The sequence below is a fragment of the Xyrauchen texanus genome, chromosome 7 (genome assembly GCF_025860055.1).
Source record: "Xyrauchen texanus isolate HMW12.3.18 chromosome 7, RBS_HiC_50CHRs, whole genome shotgun sequence".
NCBI classification, from domain to species: Eukaryota; Metazoa; Chordata; class Actinopteri; order Cypriniformes; family Catostomidae; genus Xyrauchen; species Xyrauchen texanus.
The window spans coordinates 20,085,480-20,104,506 of NC_068282.1; the positions used below are offsets into that span (position 1 = coordinate 20,085,480).

Genomic DNA, 19,027 nt, shown 5'->3' on the forward strand with positions numbered 1-19,027 from the left:
ACTGACGTCTGAGGCTACAGGCATGGGCTGGTTGACCGTGGTATGCGCGAGCTTGGGTTCGCTGGACGCTGGGGGCCGAGCCACGGGGGGTTCTGGGGACGGAGCTGCGGTAGATGGAGGCTGGAGAGCAGAGACCCTTCCTTTTCTCCTCTTCCTCCGGGCGGATGAGGCTGACAATGCTGGAACGCTGTTCGTGGTTGGCGTGGCCTCAGGCTCGCTGACCGTGGCTGGCGTGGGCTCAGGCTCGCTCACAGTGACAGGCGTGGGCACTGGCTCACAGGCCGGGGCAGGCGTGGGCACTGGCTCGCAGGCCGGGGCCGTGGGCACCGGCTCGCAGACCGGGGCAGGCGTGGGCACTGGCTCGCAGACCGGGGCAGGCGTGGGCACCGGCTCGCAGACCGGGGCAGGCGTAGAGAGCCCAGAGGCGGGAGCCGGGATCGAGAGAGGAGGTTCCCCGGCAGTGAATTCCTCCACGACGAGACTCACGTATTCCTGCCAGGTGTAGTCTCCAATCTCCGGCAAAACACAACACCGGTGTGTAGGTACCCCAATCCTGTAGACGGTCTTCAGGAGGTTGTCATCCCAACTGGTGTAGCCGGCCATGCAGGATAAAAAAATGGGAGAACTCACGGATGTTTAGCTCCATATGCGTCAGTCCCACGAAGAAAGCCGCTGGATCCATTGGGGTCGATCGTTCTGTCACGAATGTGGAAAGGAGAAGGCAGACAGGGAATTCGGATCCAAAAGCGGTTTAATAGATAAACAATAGGATGAACACAAAACACTGGAACAAATAAAAGGGTCCGCAATGGGAAAAGTAAACTCAACACAAACTCACACACGGGTGAACACGAGTTGACAAACATCCATGAACAGCAGGGGGTAATCCTGAACGAACACGAAAAGAGATAGCACACACTGACAAAGGCATGAACATGAAACGGTAACGATCGACAACGGAGAGAGGAAACAACAGGGTTTAAGTAGACAGACACAGTGATAACAAAATAAGCAACAGGTGCGGACAATAACGCTGTGACAGCGGTGATGAGGAGTGAGGAAGAAGGGAATTGTAGTTTTAACAGAGACAGTGAAACACAGGCGGACAACAAGGAAGAAATGACAGGGAGCGTGTTAGGAGAAACAGAAACCACGGGACTGATAACAAGGAAGAGTGACATGGAACGTGACTGGTGAGGGTGAAACAGAAAACACGGGACGGACCACATGGAAACGTGACATGAACGTGACTAGAGAAACAGAGGACACAGTGAGGACAACAGGGGATCGTGACAGAGGGTGTGTTGTTAAAAGTGCAATCTATGATTCCTGTAATCGACCTCAGAATTCTTAAGAATGAACTTAGTATTTGAAATGTGTGAGGAAATTCATTATGCAGGCATCAGAGTGTGTTGTAATAACTTGAAGGCATTTGTTGCCATGGTGATGCCTTAACGACTTACCTAGTGCCTCAGTTCCTGATTAAAAATATTTTAATATCTTAAAACCATGTGAGCAAGCCAATAGAGAGAAAACTTAACACTTCTTTACTATTAAAAAAAACTCCATAAGGTGTTTAAGAATCTTGAAAGTAACCAGATTCAACTGGTGGAGCCAGACCTCCTCTGGTATTACAATAAATGTACACATGGCAAATATTATCTAGTTACAAAACATGTGTAACAATAGTCTTGCTTTTATGTAGTAAATTATTCCATTTAAATGTTGTCAGTAAGACACCCTTTCTTTCATTATTTGCAGTTTCCTCAAACAGACATACATTCTTTATACTGTTTATTTTCTCTCCCTTGTAATCCCAAAACAGGTACACTGCAACAACATGTTCTCACGAAGAGTGAAAACCTTCCAAAAGGTGGTGTGTTATTTCCGGTCTGAGTCAGACTGGGAGGCCACACCCATTTCATTCAGCCCTGTGATGGACGATGTTAACCCTAGTGCCCGCTTTGTTACCGTTTCACTTTACAATCACATGGCCAGTGCTATTAAGTGCCAATACTACTTTTCCGATATCTGGATGATGTTCAGTGAAATCACCTTCCAGTCAGGTTAGTAAATGGCCCCTAAATGGTGTTTTGACATTTACATATATTCTTTTTCAACACTTTTATCCAAAGGGACTTACAATTTAGAAATACAACAACTCAAACTTTAACAGGGAGTTCTTTAACAGGGGGACCACAAATTATTGTTTAATCTCATACAAAAAAATTAAATATGCATTAAACAAAAATACAATATTAAGTCAACTTCAACTATTGCTTAAGTTCAGCAAAGTGCTTCAATGTCTCTCCTACATTAAATTGCATAAATTAAAATAAAAATGTAATGCACATGTATGACTCTGTATTCCATAGTTACCAATTAATGGCTTTGGAATGCAAGCATCAAAATAAAGTATACTGTATATGTTATTGTAAAAATAGTATTATAGGCCAGGCTACATTTAAAGTAACAATCAATTTATACAATATGTAACAAGGGTCCTTGTTTCGTCTTTCTATCCACCAAGGGTTTTTTTTGGTTTGAAAAATGTTGAAGCTTGACCACTGATATCATTGATTTGGGAGCAACAATGTGCCGACTTTGTTGTGTGGGTTCATTAGTCTTGGATCAGTGCCCTTTTCACACATCGATAATAGGAATATTTTCCTGATGATAAGGGGGTCGCACACTGGACATGTCTAGCAGATGACATGGTGTGTTCTAAATTTGAAACTATTATTTTCTACAAAGTACGCACACAACGCCAACGATTAGCGTTCTGAAGTGCCACAAAGCGCAACAAAAGCGCAATTCGCATAATTTTCCATTTAATTTGACCCAAATCATTATCAAAGTACAAAGATTATTTACTTAAGCCATCACTGGATGATATATTGTTTATATGTATCTTTCATATAGCCTACACAATGTATTTTAATTTACAAGTATGTCATTTTGTGCTTTGACAGCTTGAATGAAAGACTGCATACAGAGAAATTGTATAATAAACGTCGCCATTTCTAATTATTAATTTGCGCAGTTACAACACTAACATGCAAACTCATCAACGCCACTTTGTTCATTCTTGAAGAAGTACAAAATCCTTCATAACTTTGAAATGCCATCTGCTGCTCTGCATCAGCTCATCCTGTGTGTGTGAGAAAAAGCTACACTTTGATGCTGTGCTGATTTAGCGCTTTGGAAACGTCTTTAGGAGTGACCAGCTGTGAATGTGTGTGTAACACGTCAATGAATTTGACTTGAAAAAATGACTGATAAACAAAGCAAGCAGTTTTGTTTTGTTTGTTTGGGGGGAAGAGCATGCTGCTTTTGCGTTGGGTTCGGGCGGGGCGAGTGCGAGCATTGTGATCTGCTTTCAGTCAAAATGCTTTGCACTCATCTCACTTACTTCCGAGAGTCAACGCCCACTCTTCCATCATGGGGCTCTCGTATGGATCTGGCCGAGGAGCGAGAGACGGGTCCTTCCCTATCGCTCGCTCTCTCTCCAGATCCAGCCGGTCCTTCTAGTGATCTTGAAGAGCGCTCCGGCGCCTCTTCGGTTCATGAGGTGGACGCCGAATCTCTTGAGTCTGCAGACTTTGAGCTACCCACCTCTGAGCGTTCCTCACACGATAATAAAGCGGCTGAGGAATTGCTCGAGGTGGTTACTCGGGCGATAGCCAGACTACAGCTAGACTGGCCACGTGAACAAGAGACCCCCAAATGCTCCTAGCTGGAAGACAGATTTCTGTCTGGTGGCCAAGGGAAGGGAATGCTACATCAATCCCTTCCTTTCTTTTATGACCTCCATGATGAGCTTTCTCATTCATGGAGGAAACTGATACTTCCTGTGTCTTCGTGCCTTCAACATCGACATATTCGACTATCGTAAATATCGTCGCAAGCTGCTAACGACAGATGCCTCCCTGACGGGCAGGGGAGTGGTCTTAAGTGGTCGTTCAGCTCAAGGGGAATGGGAGGGTTGTAAGTTGATGGCTGTATTTCTGGCCTTGAAGTACTTCCTCTAGTATCTGAGAGGCTGCTATGTCTTGGTGCGTGTGGACAACACAGCGGTAGTCTCTTACATAAACCATCAAGGAGGTCTACGGTCACGCCAGCTGAACAGACTGTTCATTCTCCTTTGGGCCCAGGGCAAGCTCCTGTAAATCAGAGCAGTTTATATCCCTGGATGCCTGAATGTGGGAGCAGATTTACAACGACGGATCAGGAAAGACTTCACGGACTGTGTCCAAACCGTGCCCTTCAGGCTTACGTCCACCGCACTAACCAGTGGCGTAAGTCAGGGCAACTATTAGATTGTCATGGGGGCCGTAAGAAGGGGTCAGCCGCCACCAAGCAGACAATGTCGCATTGGGTGAGGGATGCTATTGCTCTGGCCTACGAGGCGCACATTCAAGCTTTGCCAGTAGGAATCAGGGCTTACTCAACCAGAGGGGTCGCCTCCTCTAAAGCCTTGGATAGAGGTGTCCCTCTGCAGCATGTTTGTAATGCGGCAGGCTGGTCCTCTCCGCACAGATTCATAAGATTTTATAGTTTGATGTTCATGCCACTTCTTGCCACCTCTTATGTCCTTGAGTCAACATCACAAGCTCATGTCTGAGACCTCTCGCACAAATTGTGAGCACAACTACACAACCGTAAGTGGTCCAGATATCCTTAGGGCGGCAGTGTGGGTATTCTCGTTCACAAAGTGCTAAATCAGCACAGCATCAAAGTGTAGCTTTTGATAGGGAACTTCTCAGGTTACTTAACTGTAACCCCTATTCCCTGAAAAAGCAGAACAAGATGCTGTGCTTCATTACCACACTGAGGATGCCCCAGTACTGCTCTTCAGACAAAATATCTGACGATGTACCTGTGACGCATCTATTTATAGCCCCTGTACCGGCGCATCCTGATGATATCACTGGCGGAGGCTATAAATTCTAGTCAATTTCATTGACGTGTTGCACACATATTCACAGCTGTTCACTCCTAAAGACGTTCCCAAAGCGCTAAATCAGCGCAGCATTTCATTCCGCTTTTTCAGGGAACAGGGGTTAGAGTTAAGTAACCCGAGACGATACCTTCAGTAAAATTTATTGTGTCCAATTGTTTGAAAAACTTCTGATTTCAGATACAGCCATGTATAACACAACCCTTGCTCCGCCCAAGACTGGTCCTCCCACCAGCAGCCAGCCAGGTCAGATTTCTTGCTGTTCCTGTTTCTGTTGCTTTTTCTTATTATAGAAAAATAGGACATCCCTTTCTGGAGATTCATCAACAGGTTATCTTTCTCTCTATCCCCTTCTTAGGGGATGACCCCACCCACAAAGTAGATGACAGCAATACCCGGATCCTGATTGGTTGCTTAGTTGCCATCATCTTCATCTTAGTGGCCATTATTGTTATTATACTATGGAGACAAGTGTGGCAAAAGATGCTTGAGAAGGTGAGATAGATTTAAATACAGTTGAAGGAAAAGGTATGTGAATCATGGATGCCTTAAACAAAAGAGGTCTCAGAACACCTGTCATACTTTGTCCTGCACTTGTAGACAGTGGTCGAATTGCAAAAATATTTTATTGGGAATGGTGCTGTAAAATCCAAGGTGTTACAATGAGAAATCTTTTAAAAATCTAGTTTAACACACCTGTCATTTTCTCAGAAATGTAATCTTCTGTAGCTCAGCGAGTATTGATGCTGACTTCCACCCCTGGTGTGGATCCAGGGTGTGCTGAGTGACTCCAGCTAGATCTCCTAAGCAACCAAATTGGCCCGGTTGCTAAGGAGGGTAGAGTCACATGGGGTAACCTCCTCGTGGCTGCGATTAGTGGTTCTCGCTCTCAATGGAGCACGTGGTAAGTTGTGCGTGGATCGTGGAGAGTAGCATGAGCCTCCAAATGCTGGGAGTCTGTCATGTACAACCAGCCACATGATAAGATGACTGGATTGGCAGTCTCAGAAACGGAGGAAACTGAGTCTTGTCCTCCGCCACCTGCACTGATGTGAGTAAGAATCGAAAGTGAGAATTGGCATTCCAAATTGGGAGCAAAAGGGGATAAAAAAAAGATATATTTTCCACAGTGGTTCATTGCCATGAAATTGTTGCACAGAATTTCTGATACGTGCCTTGCAATTGTCAGCAAAGCAGTGGCTTTTCTGAATCCAGGACCTCACATAATGTCTTGGAGAAAACTTCTCTAGTGGAGGGCCAACACACTTAATAAAGAGTAATGCTGAAAGGCTTTGAAGCTCTAGCCTTGGCCTTGCTGTGTTATTTAAAACGTTCATCCAGCTAAAGACACACTCACATTCTGCTGTGGAAATAACAGTGTGTTTATTGTCTGAAGAGGGGTTTAAGCTCTTTAGGGGGTCTGCGTTTACCAGTGGTCTTAACATTGTCAATGTATTCCCTCATGCCACTCTGTATTTGCCTACCATTGTGGAGCTGGATAAGGGTGCAGAGTTCCTGTACTTCATTCTCCGCATAATGGACATCACACTCTTTTGGCCAGCTAGAGGGATCCAGTGCTTTGATGTTGTTTAGAAAACTCTCATACTGTTCTTAGCTCTGATAACCAGACTGAAAACCCATTCTCCTCACTAGACTTTTAGCTAAAGCATCAAATAACTGCTGATTGATGTCTCTGTTCTTCCTTGTATGATTTGTCAATGACACTCCTTTAAAGAGCTTCAGATCTACTGCTCTCAGTGCCTACTGTACCCATATACCAGGTATTTCAGCCATGGACTTTAACACACGGACCTGCCAAGCGAGACATGCATCTACCCTAAGAAGAGTCATGTTTCTGTCCTGAAGTGTCCATTCTCTTGGCCTTCTAGGGCATCATACATGACTGCAAGACTGTGCACAAAGGTGACGCTACAGAGATGATTTGCTAACCAACAAACATGCATCTCTCTGTGGAGCTTTGTTTTGGATCAGTTGAGGCATCTGAAAAGTGTTTGTGAAGTGCTGAGTACTGTTGCCATACATCTGTGATGGTTCTATAACTAGAAGCTATCCATCTAGTGCCAAGAATCCTCCCTATATTCAGAAACCGCAATGCAAGTTGTAGGAAATTTTTTTGATGTAGATGTACAAGGTATTCATTTGTTTTTACAATAGTTAGAAGTGCTTACCAATCACTACACATATTTTTAAATGTACATCGGCTATAATCATTAATTTGTTAGTTATAGAAGTGGTCACAGGTCATAGAGTCATTTTCAGACTTATCTAGCAAGGCTAGGTATGGTGTATATTTTATAGAGTTAAATAACAAGTACTGGGTTCATAGATTCCCTTTTAGCTGCTGTTTGGAGGATACTAATCACGATGTCTCGTGATCTGATGAGTCTAAGTGTAGCAAATTGATTCATATCAGAGGACAAAACAGAGTGTGTTCTGAGTCTTTCTTGGGAATTCCAGGGAGGGTGTTCTCTGTCTTTTATTGATTGTGACCCCTGCACCCAGGGGCCTATTTGCAGAGATGGTCTTAATTGCAGATTAGGCACCATTGATGAGTTTTATGATACTCTAATGGCTCGGTGGGGGATCTCTCTGCTCTGTGGAATGGGTTTTGTGTTCATTAGATGGCTTTGTTCGTGGATAATCCTACAAAGTTCTAGACAGCATGAAGTTGTCTAGACAAATATACAGAAGTTTTTTCTGCGTTTTTTAGCAGAAGCATGATAAAGACTGTAGCCTTTGTTAAAAATTACTGGAACTGGTTCAGCCCAGCAACCTTTTCTACAGTATCTCGAACAATTAGTTCAAGGCGGTGGTTCATACAGTGCCAGATAAGCACATTGGGAAACAGTTGAATGATATTTCCTGCAAAACCTGATTTGCTTTCAAGCATGACAGAGGCACCATCTGAAGCAAAGCAAATAAACATTCTTTCAGAATAGCTTCTGTGAATCCATGGAGCACAAGGTTTTCCATAAGTGCTGGATAGATTCTCTCTGCAGTGGTAGCTGCAAGTTCAACTAAATCTAAAAGAATGTTAGTGGCTTTTCATCTCCACCTAAGCTTGCTTTAATAAGGATGATCCAAACAGATTTTCTTACTGATGTTTTGGATTCATCTATCAGAATGGAAAATTTTGTTCCACTCTCAAGTACCCTTGCCACCACTATCTTTCTCATTTCACAAGCAATGTGCTGACTATTTTGTGCACAAGACTTGTCAGAGTGTAAAGTCCTTCCCATGTATATTCCATTTAGGACCAGCAGGTCAATTTCAGTCGGCAGATCAGTGAATGGTCTTCCTGATTTGACAATTTCTAAGGTTTTGTCTTGCGCTTTTTATAAAATTTTCTCTGCTGAGCTGTGATAATCTGATGTTCTGTGTCTGTGTATATTTTTATTCAGAGACTGCAGCTTGACCCTGAACTGAAAGCATCACTTTTACTTTGGCACATTCCTCAGTGACATGCATGTGTCCAACCTGCCTCTGGCCCAGATGCCTTTACCTTCTGACAAATGGAGAAGCCAAGACTTTTGTTTTGGCAAATAAGCCATGGATACAGATTCTTTTTGTCTCTCAACATTTGTGCTGTCCAGCATTCTGGGAAATCATCTTGAATATCAACGTCCCTCTCGCCCTGCTCACTCTTGTCTCCACCTGACCGACTGGTGTCTTAAGAGCTGTCTAAACCTGCTGTGATATCTTTCCTCTTACTGAATTCTACAAAAGCAACAAAGTTGCAAATGCATTGGAATTTGTTTACTGTAGTGTACAGCAGTGTTGGTTAGATTATTGCTGAAATATAATCTGGTACCGATAACACAATAAACATCAGCAATTGTAACTTGGCTCTGACAATCTTTTAGATTGCACTTTTAAGGTAATAAATAATAGTTTTGGATCACTTATTGTAATGAAAATCATAATTTTTAAGTACTATTAAACAAATTAATCAAATTTTAGACTTTAAATGTAATATAATTACAAGTACTTGATTTTAGTAATTTGATTTTGTAATACAGATTACATGTAGTATATTACCACCCAACACTCATTTACAGCTGTCAAATTTTGGTGTCTGAAGTTCTGAAATTACCATTATTTTTTAACCCCACACTTTTCAGCACTCCAAAGGTCTCACAGTTGATGGTAAATACTTGAAGGGAATACGGTGAACATTTCTGAATGGAACGCATCCTCTCTCTCGCTCTTTCAGCATTGTTATCTCTCAGTCCCTCACAGGCACACGTACAGTACACATCCTTTCTATTCTAAATAACTGGATATAAACAGCCAGAATCTCCGTAAATATTGCCACTTTCGAGCCATACACTGTAGAGACTAAAACCTGACTTTTGTTTTTTTAGTTAAACACACGCACATTTACCTAACATATGCATGTGTGCATTACCACCTCGGCGAGTGCATTGATTTTCAATATTTCAATGCAATCTTGACAATGATCCCTTACTGAATCAATGTAAGTTATGTTTGTTATTCTTTCTAATGTTAAGTCAGGGGAATGACTTCTGTTCTCTTTCTTTTAAAGAATGTAGAAAGATTTCCATGCACCATTCTCTTGGCCATTTTTGAAGAGCGGAAAACTGACGATAACTTTCGTGATCTTGTGTGCAGCTTGTTGGAATATTGAGTTCTGGTTGGCCAATCACCGTTATTTATAGTTTGTAAATTATCATACGTAAATAATTTTTAGATTTCATTTGCATGATAGGTTTTACATAATACACAACACAATTCATTTAAAGGAGATGGTAAAGGCGGATGGTGTTTTTTGTCATTTTTTCCAACAAGGGGGATGAAATCTCCTCGCATTACCCCTCAACTCGAGCCCTGCTTGTTGATCTATTGTAGGCCAATTAATATGATTGTGTGGTTATAGTTTTAAGTATCCATCAGGATCTGTGATGCTAACTCAAACTGACATACCTTTAAAAATATTATAATCACTATAGTTAAATAGACTACTGAAATCCCTTAAGTGTTCAGTAACACTATGACTCTATATGATCATTGTCTCTCAATGTTCCCATATGAACTGTTTGCCAAACTGTTGCCAAAAATATTTAATGAAAGATGAATATTATGACAATGGTGTTACAATTTTATTGCATGACCACTGAAACAGTGTAAGTCCATTTTTCCAATGCTTACATAAATGAAAAAATGCAGAATGTATCCATCTGTCTGAGTGCTCTAGTAAATATATGATACTTTTGGCTTTCTTCACTAAACATCCTTCATTCCAGGTGTCTCGGAGGATGCTGGACGATGAACTAACTGCTAGTCTGTCAATACAGAGTGAGACCTTCACTTATAACAACAACAACAACAGCCCCTCCTCAGCGCCCAGCGAGCAGGAATCCAGCTCCACCTATGAACGCATCTTTCCCCTAGGACCTGACTACCAAGAGCCATCCCGCCTGGTCCGCAAACTGCCTGAGTTCTCTCAAACTTCAGAGGATGCTGGTGAGTTTTAGGGAACTGGGCTACACATTAGGGGGCCAATGTTATACTGTAATTATATATATATATATATATATATATATATATATATATATATATATATATATATATATTCTGTATATAGGTAGTTGAAATGAGTAGATGAGTCCAGCTGTTTGATGTGCTATGCTCCATCCTACTATTTTGCTAATACTTTTTATCATTATGCAAGTATAATTCTAAAATGTATTGAACGCTGTTTAAATGACCATATTACTTAAGAGAAATGGAACATTTGTAAGTACAGTCTAAAATGTCCTACTAGACTTTAGGTTTAGGATTTTTAATCTACATTTCAGATTTCCTCAGAAGATTTGTTTCACTTTGTCTGCAGCATCAACAAATACATCTTCCAAGTCTGCTCAAGCAAGTGCACAAGAGGGTGTTCCACACTACGCCGAGGCAGACATTGTCAACTTGCAAGGTGTGACTGGGGGGAACACGTATGCTGTGCCTGCCCTCACCATGGACCTGCTGTCAGGGAAAGATGTTGCTGTGGAAGAGTTTCCACGGAAACTGCTTACCTTCAAAGAAAAGCTGGGAGAAGGGCAGTTCGGAGAGGTAAGTTCTGACCTCTTCGTCACAAGAATGATGATACTTTTAATTAGGTTGTGTTGCTCAAATAAGACTGACCACCCCAATATACATTTCTAGTCTTATTCTGTATTTATTCTGTTATACTGAGTGATTTTAAAGCGTATATTTTATATATATTTTATATTGAATGACTGTTATTGCCTATTGACAGGTGCATCTGTGTGAAGCAGAAGGCATGCAAGACTTTATGGATGAGGACTTCTCCTTCGATGTCATTGAAAATGAAACAGTGCTTGTTGCCGTTAAGATACTTCGAGCAGATGCAAATAAAAATGCTAGGTTTGCAAGCCACATGCCACAGTCATGATTTCAAGAAACTGAAACACTGACAGTCCATAGCCGCTTTTCCACTATCTGGCCAGTGCGAGCCAGGGCTATCAACTGGCCAGCCGGGGCCAATAGCTTCAGACGTTGAGCCATGAAATCTAAATCGATCATCGCATTCCCACCATCGGAGCAAATAGCCCTGCAGCGTTGACTTAAAACACGCCCTTAATACTCTCGCCCTGGTGCCAACGTCACATACTCTGCACACAGCTAAGGTATCATATTATCTAGTTATCTACAATATCAAGTTTATATCATATGTAAACATTAGCTAGCTAGAAAAATAAGTTAGCGTTGACAACTCATTAACTTTAATTGCCATAGTGTCCTGAGTGGTCTCTCCTCTAACAGAGGGACGATGTCCCAGCACACATGATCTCAAACCATGATCTGTGGGTACCGCTTTGTTCATTGTACATTTTAACAAATTTGTACTCTGCCTGCAATTTATTTTTCCAGAACCTGTACTGTTGTGCATTGGATACACAAACTGCATGTTCTGCGAACTTGGTGCTGAAACCTCTGAGCTGACTCAGTCAACTCCTCCTTTGACATTGACCCTGCCTCTATCCTCAATTGGTCTTTTAGAATAGACAGCTTGAAGCCCAAGGGTAATTGGTGGGCCAATGGCCGTTGGTCCAGAGGAAGTCCCGAGGAGGCACGATGAAGCCCCAGAATTGACAGTGGGAATGCAACTGGCCCTGGCATGCACTAGCATGCCCTCATTTGGCCCGATAGTGGAAACGTGGCTCATTTTAATTAAAGACACTTTGAACCTTGATAGAATTTGTTTTCAGAAGATTTAAGCATTTCAAATCTACAGTCTCTCTCTTTTGGCTAAAAAGACTCCATGACATTAAATAGAGGTTGAGAAACCTTATCCAGTGAAATGCTTTATGAAATGAGAACGCTCCCCCTACAACTGTTCAGCCTGTCTGGCTGTGTCGCTGATTATGCATTTGCAGGGGTCTTCAAAGGGAGCACAATCAATGCTGTAGGGTTGTTCTAAAAACAGAATTTCCAATAAGAATTGCTTAAGAATATAAGAATATTTTTTGTGCAGCCAGAGGTTTCTTTTATTCTCTCAGAGAACTTGATAGTATGGAATAACATGAGTTAGTGATAGATTAGTTTCCTTTGGCATAAGCCCCGTCATACAGTTCAGCGTCAGGATCCTTGCACGAACCATCAGAGCCTGGTGGAAGGTGATGATGGCAGGAGAAAGAAGCTTACCCCCCACAGCAGTACGGGACTTAAACTGGTGTTTTTCGGGTGGCGGTGGAGTAACGAGGAATGAGACACAGCTGTGGGACCTTATAAGGAATAGGCTAGATCATGATTGGATAAGATGCCAGAATTTAATAAATGATTGAATGATGTGATTCTACTACGAGTCCACTGTGAGAATTGTCTCTTAGGCTTCCATTTCTTTATGCTTAGTGTATTGTCATTCAAAACATGGATATATTATCTTTTCTCACTTGTTTCTCATTCTTATTTATCTACATTGGACTTGCACAATGGCTCCAGCCTTGTAACTAAAGACTGCGATGTGCTGTGTTTGTGGTATGGTTATGGATTAATGTAGTCAGTTAGATCATCGTTCGGTTCCCAAGTCTTTGGAAAAGCTGGCCAGTAATGAGATCGCTTCTTAAGTTTCCCCAGTAAGCGCCTCTGATATGAGCAGCATGGTGGAAAGGGGTATGGGTGTGTGGCTGTAAACTAAAGCCTATTGCATTGAGTTACTTGAAATGTCCCACCCCCCTTCCTTTGTCAGTAGGAAATACTTCGAATCGAACTACGCTCATCAAGACACATCATGAGGACTTAACAAATAAAATGCATTTAAAACCAAATACAAAAAACATCACAGAGCTTAACATACCGTTCAGTGAACAATATTTTAATAGTTCATAAATATTAAAGGAATGTTCCGGGTTCAGTACAAGTTAAGCTCAAACAAACTTTGTAGCATAATTTTGATTACCAGAGAAAATATTTTCAACTCGTCCCTCGTTTATTAAGAAAAGCAAAAATCATTACAGTAAAGCACTTACAGTGTTATTGAAAGAGGCCAGTCCATTAAGATTAAAATACACACCAAAAGTATATCCAAAAGAAATGCTAACATGAATTTAGTGTGGTTAAAACTCATTAAGTTCTTAATGCAATAGTGCAATAAAATCGCTTACAGAGTTTACCTCTGTTACGTCGTTGTGGCATGGGGGGCGTGGTCATGTGCCGTCTGCGGGAGAGGGAGAGCGGTAATAAGGCTCGTCAGCTGGCTCATAATTATCTCTAACACCTGTCTCTCATTATAGTGATGGCGGAGGGAGACTTAAGAGGCACGCCAGAACATCAGAGGGGGGAGAGTGTGTCCAGAGATAATTATGAGACTGGTGACGAGCCTTACCGCTCTCCCTCACCCGCAGGCCGACACATGACCACGCCCCCCATGCCACAGTCGTCATTGCTAAGTTTTTATTTTGGATATAACTTAACATAGATATGGTTAGTAAGTGACACTAAAATCATGGTAGCTTGTATAATGTTTATGGTTTTTGGCTATCCCTTTGAAACTGTGTTTACTGTTGTAATGTTTATGGACTGGCCCTATTCACCTCCATTTCAAGTGCTCTACTGTAACTGCATTTCTTTTATGAAATAAACCAGGGACGAGTCAAAATTATTTGTTGTGGTAATCAGCATTATGCCATCAATGCTGTCAATTGAGCTTACCTTGTATTGAACCCAGAACTATTCATTCTTTCAACATGCATACTTTTTCTGTAGTATCCGATATAAGCACAACCACAGCCAAAGTTTCTTCCCTCTGTTCACAGGAATGATTTCTTGAAAGAAATAAAGATCATGTCACGGTTGAAAGACCCCAACATTATCCGGCTCCTGGCAGTGTGTATGAGCTCGGACCCTCTGTGTATGATCACTGAGTACATGGAGAATGGAGACCTTAATCAGTTCCTGTCTCGCCATGAGCCAGAGGGCATAATCGCTCTACTCAGCAATGCCCCAACAGTCAGGTAGATATCAAACTGAATTAGTATTTACAGTACCAAGCAAGGCATCTGCCAAGAGCATGATGGTTAGTTGCAATGGCTATTGTAAGTGCAATTGCAGGGGTGGCTTGTGTAACATTTAAAATGCTTATTATTAAAAGATGGACATTGTAATTACTACGAAGGGAGTTTATGGAATTGCAGAAATAGTATATAGGAGGAAATAAGTGTCAACAAGCAACTTATCATTGTTAAATGTGATTACTTCCCTTAACCACACAAAGTAATGACTCACATTCTATGTTTTATCTCTCTTTCTCAGCTATAGTAACTTACACTACATGACCATACAGATTGCTTCAGGCATGAAGTATCTCTCCTCACTCAATTTTGTGCATCGTGACTTGGCCACCCGCAACTGCCTGGTGGGGAAAAACTACACCATCAAGATTGCAGACTTTGGCATGAGTAGGAACCTGTATAGTGGAGACTACTACCGCATTCAGGGCAGAGCTGTTCTGCCCATCCGTTGGATGTCCTGGGAGAGCATTCTTCTGGTCAGACACACTCCCACAACCTAGACAAACCATAAATCATACCCTGTCCTTGAACCTTTTTAACTGGCCCAGTTTTAACAGCAGTTGATTCAGAAGTCTACTAGACCAGTGGTTCTCAACTGGTGGGTCACCACCAAAAAATAGGTTGCAGGTATATTCTGATAGGGTCACAGGCAGCAAGGAAAAAACAATATAAATACAACTAACGAAATGCATCTAACCATATAATCATGCATAGTTAGGATAATCAGGATAAATAGGTTTCTGAACCTTTAAAGGTAGGAGAAATTTCTTTCCATATTTTTTTTATTTTTTATTTTTTTTTTTATGTCAAAGGCTGTGCGCCCAGTCATCTATTTGGGTGCAAATTCAGCTGTATCTTGTAGAAGTTTAGACAGAAATTAGACAGATGCCAACATAGACAGATTGTGTGACATGCCCTCATCCTCAAAAAACAAAAACCATGTACAAAACTACACAATGTAAAAGAAGGTACGATCCAGACTACATTAAATGGGTTCGCTTGTAACTTGGATAAACATGATTATGCTGAACATAAGGTTTTTTGTGCAATTAATTTTTTCATTTTCATTTATATTTTAGTTATATTAATATTATACATAATAATAGGTGCCAATGTTTTATTTTAACCCCTTAAGCACTGTTTTTAAAGATTTCCTCTTTCAGTGGCATGCCCAAAATTAAAATAATTTTCTGGGTTCAATCAAGTTAATCTAAATCGACATTTGTGGCATTATGTTGATTACCACAAAAATGTATTTTGACTCGTCCCTCCTTTTGTTTTTAAAGAGGCACTTAAAAAACAAAAAAACTTTAACTTTTTTTCTTATTTGACATTATATACAATATTTCAGGGTGTATATAAGGTAGCTCAGATACCGATCATATCACCTGTAACTGAGTAAAATGTTTGTGTTAATAAGACAAAGCAATCAAAAGTTAGCATTAGAATAGCATTGCAAAAACAATTATTCCTAGAGTCCAGAAATCTCCCCAAGTGTCTAAAAGCCTCTCCAAACAAATAAAAGTAAATAATTATACATATGAATTAATTACACATGCAAATACAACAATGACTAAAGCTATGCTTTCTCTCCAAAGCATGCAGGCATGAGAAACGAGATCTCATTCAGTTCCAGGGGTCATGCCATACTTCTTTATATATATATATATATATATATATATCATTTTGTTATCTTCCCTGAGGTCAAGTTTTTTTTTGCGCCAAACAGTCATAATTTAGTCATATACAGTATAATAATTTTCCACCCTGTCTCTGGCTCTCTGAAATGCTCGGTTTCAAGCTGTCTGGTCTTTTAATGTAATGTAATGTAAATGGCCAATTTTGTGATTGGCTAAAAGCATGCAGCTCTTCCAATACAGGCATATTTGAAACACACACCGAAGAAAATGAATCAACACCATACACAATTAAAACTATATATCAGGGTTAGCACATACACGTAACACATTTCATCTGAATGTATAGAACTGTTCACTCAAGCACAGCATAAACTATCAGTTATTACACATGAAATATTATTGAATGAAATTGATTACTTACAGTTTTTCGTCCAATAGTCAAATTTTAACTGCCCCATCTTTCAATAAGTTTGAATCATATTATAAGAGTTTTACAAGCAATTCACATTTAAATCTTCTGAATACATAAACGTATTACAATACACAGTGATGTTGGGTGCTTCAACCAGCTTCAACAGGCCAAAGCAGAAACGCTTTGGCCTGTTGGTTTGTTTACACACACATGGCCGGAAATACATCAAAATTGTTTAAGATTTTTACAATTAAAAATAGCAGAGATGGGTGCAAAAACTCTCCAGGATGTCTTCCAAACATCACAACAGCAGGAGCACACAGATGAATGAAACACAATGGGGGATCCTTTTTAGAGTTAGACCTTGATATTGGATCTTTTAAAAGTGGTGGGAGATGTATGATAACGTTCAAAGCTGTTCGTCTATTGCAAGTTTATGTAGAAAAACATTTAAATCCAGACAGGTCCTGTGTAAGTCAACTATAGACGAATCTTCCATTGATATGTCCATCTCTCTCCTCTTCGCTTGTGTGACTGACTGAGCACCAGTGGGTGGGGCCAAGGGTAAAATTATGGAAAAATAGGCATCGCAAATGCAGATGTATTTGGTCCTTGTGACTTCACAAGTTCCACGAATAACAAATGTTACCGTTTTTGCAGCTTGGTTTAAATAAATGTACTTTTTCTATTAACCCTTTCAAACGTACCGACACATATGTGACGGTTAATAACTGGGCCCCACAGAGTAGGGTCACACATATGTGTTTCTGCAACTGCCAGTTACGATAAAAGCTGCCAGATTCAAATCGGCAGACACAGGCTGTGCTGGTCCAGTGTCTGTTATTTATATTCACTCAAACAGTTACTCATATAGTCTTTAAACCACAGAATACGTTTATTGTATATAAACTGGAAGCCAAAAGTTTGGAATAATGTACAGGTTTTGCTCTTATGGAAAGAAAATGGTACTTTTATTCACCAAAGTGGCATTCAACTGGTTACAATGTATAGTCAGGACATTAATAACATGAACAATTACTATTACAATTGTATTAAACTTTTCAGAACTTCTTAAACTATTTCAAAGAGTTCTCATCAAAAAACCCTCCATGTGCAGCAATGACAGCTTTGCAGATCCTTGGCATTCTAGCTGTCAGTTTGTCCAGATACTCAGGTGACATTTCACCCCACGTTTCCTGTAGCACTTGTCATAGATGTGGCTGTCTTGTCAGGCACTTCTCACGCACCTTACACTCTAGCTGATCCCACAAATGCTCAATGGGGTTAAGATCGTGCAGCGGCTAACAGACTGGTGTAGAGCCAACAACCTGTCTCTGAATGTGGACAAAACAAAAGATATGGTTGTTGACTTTAGGAGAGCACAGAGTGACCGCTCTCCACTGAACATCGACGGCTCCTCTGTGGAGATCGTCAAGAGCACCAAATTCCTTGGTGTTCACCTGACGGAGAACCTCACCTGGTCCCTCAACACTGGCTCTATCACCAAGAAAGACCAGCGCCGTCTCTACTTTCTTCAAAGGCTGAGGAAAATACATCTCCCACCCCCCATTCTATAGAGGGACCATTGAGAGCATCCTGAGCAGCTGCATCACTGCCTGGTTTGGGACTTGCACCGTTTCAGCCCTGCAGAGTATAGTGAAGACAGATGAGAAGATCATAGGGGTCTCTCTTCCCTCCATCAAAGACATTTACAAAAAACACTGCATCCGCAAAGCAACCAGCATTGTGGATGACGCCACACACCCCTCACACAAACTCTACACCCTCCTGCCATCTGGCAAGAGGTACCGAAGCATTCAGGCCCTCATGGCCAGACTGTGTAACAGCTTCTTCCCCCAAGCCATCAGACTCCTCAATACTCAGAGACTGGACTGACACACACACACACACACACACACACACACACACACACGTGTCCTGAGTTGCACTTTAATTATTGTCACTTTATACCTGGCTGCTACCTCAATAACTGCTATGTCCATAGAACACTATCTCATAGTATGTTATGTTTACATTTGGCATTTTTAGAAACTGTCATCTTTTTGCACTACTGTGTACTGGTCTGCACTGGACTGTCTCTCACTGTGCCTATTGTCCTGTTAATTTTTAGTAATTTTATTGTACTGTCCCGTTCGTTTTGCACACGTTTGCACGTGCACTTTATATAGGAATGTTTTTCAGTCTGTGTATTTTCATGTGGTTCTGTGTTTGCACTATGTTGTTTTATGTAGCACCATGGTCCTGGAGGAACGTTGTCTCATTTCACCGTGTACTGTACTAACTGTATATGGTTGAACGACAATAAAAACCACTTGACTTGACTTGACTTGAAGATCCATAACACCCTTTTCCAATTATCTGTTGTCCAATGACTGTGTTTCTTTGCCCACTCTAACTTTACTCTACTTCACCAAAGTACCATGATAAACAA

At 41.2% G+C, this 19,027-nt stretch overlaps 1 protein-coding gene across 3 annotated transcripts in view; it reads left to right on the top strand.

Annotated features, from left to right (window-relative positions):
• The window catches only part of LOC127647077 (discoidin domain-containing receptor 2-like), a 60,915-nt gene that overhangs the window by 38,401 nt on the left and 3,487 nt on the right, over positions 1–19,027 (top strand). The window contains exons 8-15 of one of the 3 annotated variants that reach the window (XM_052131162.1): positions 1,826–2,066; positions 5,141–5,206; positions 5,319–5,455; positions 10,297–10,465; positions 10,836–11,062; positions 11,250–11,377; positions 14,269–14,466; positions 14,765–14,999. In XM_052131162.1, the coding sequence (XP_051987122.1) occupies positions 1,826–2,066; positions 5,141–5,206; positions 5,319–5,455; positions 10,297–10,465; positions 10,836–11,062; positions 11,250–11,377; positions 14,269–14,466; positions 14,765–14,999 (1,401 nt within the window). Of the gene's footprint in view, positions 1–1,825; positions 2,067–5,140; positions 5,207–5,318; positions 5,456–10,245; positions 10,466–10,835; positions 11,063–11,249; positions 11,378–14,268; positions 14,467–14,764; positions 15,000–19,027 lie in introns of all 3 variants that reach the window. The other 2 variants (XM_052131160.1, XM_052131161.1) reach the window with 2 other exon arrangements.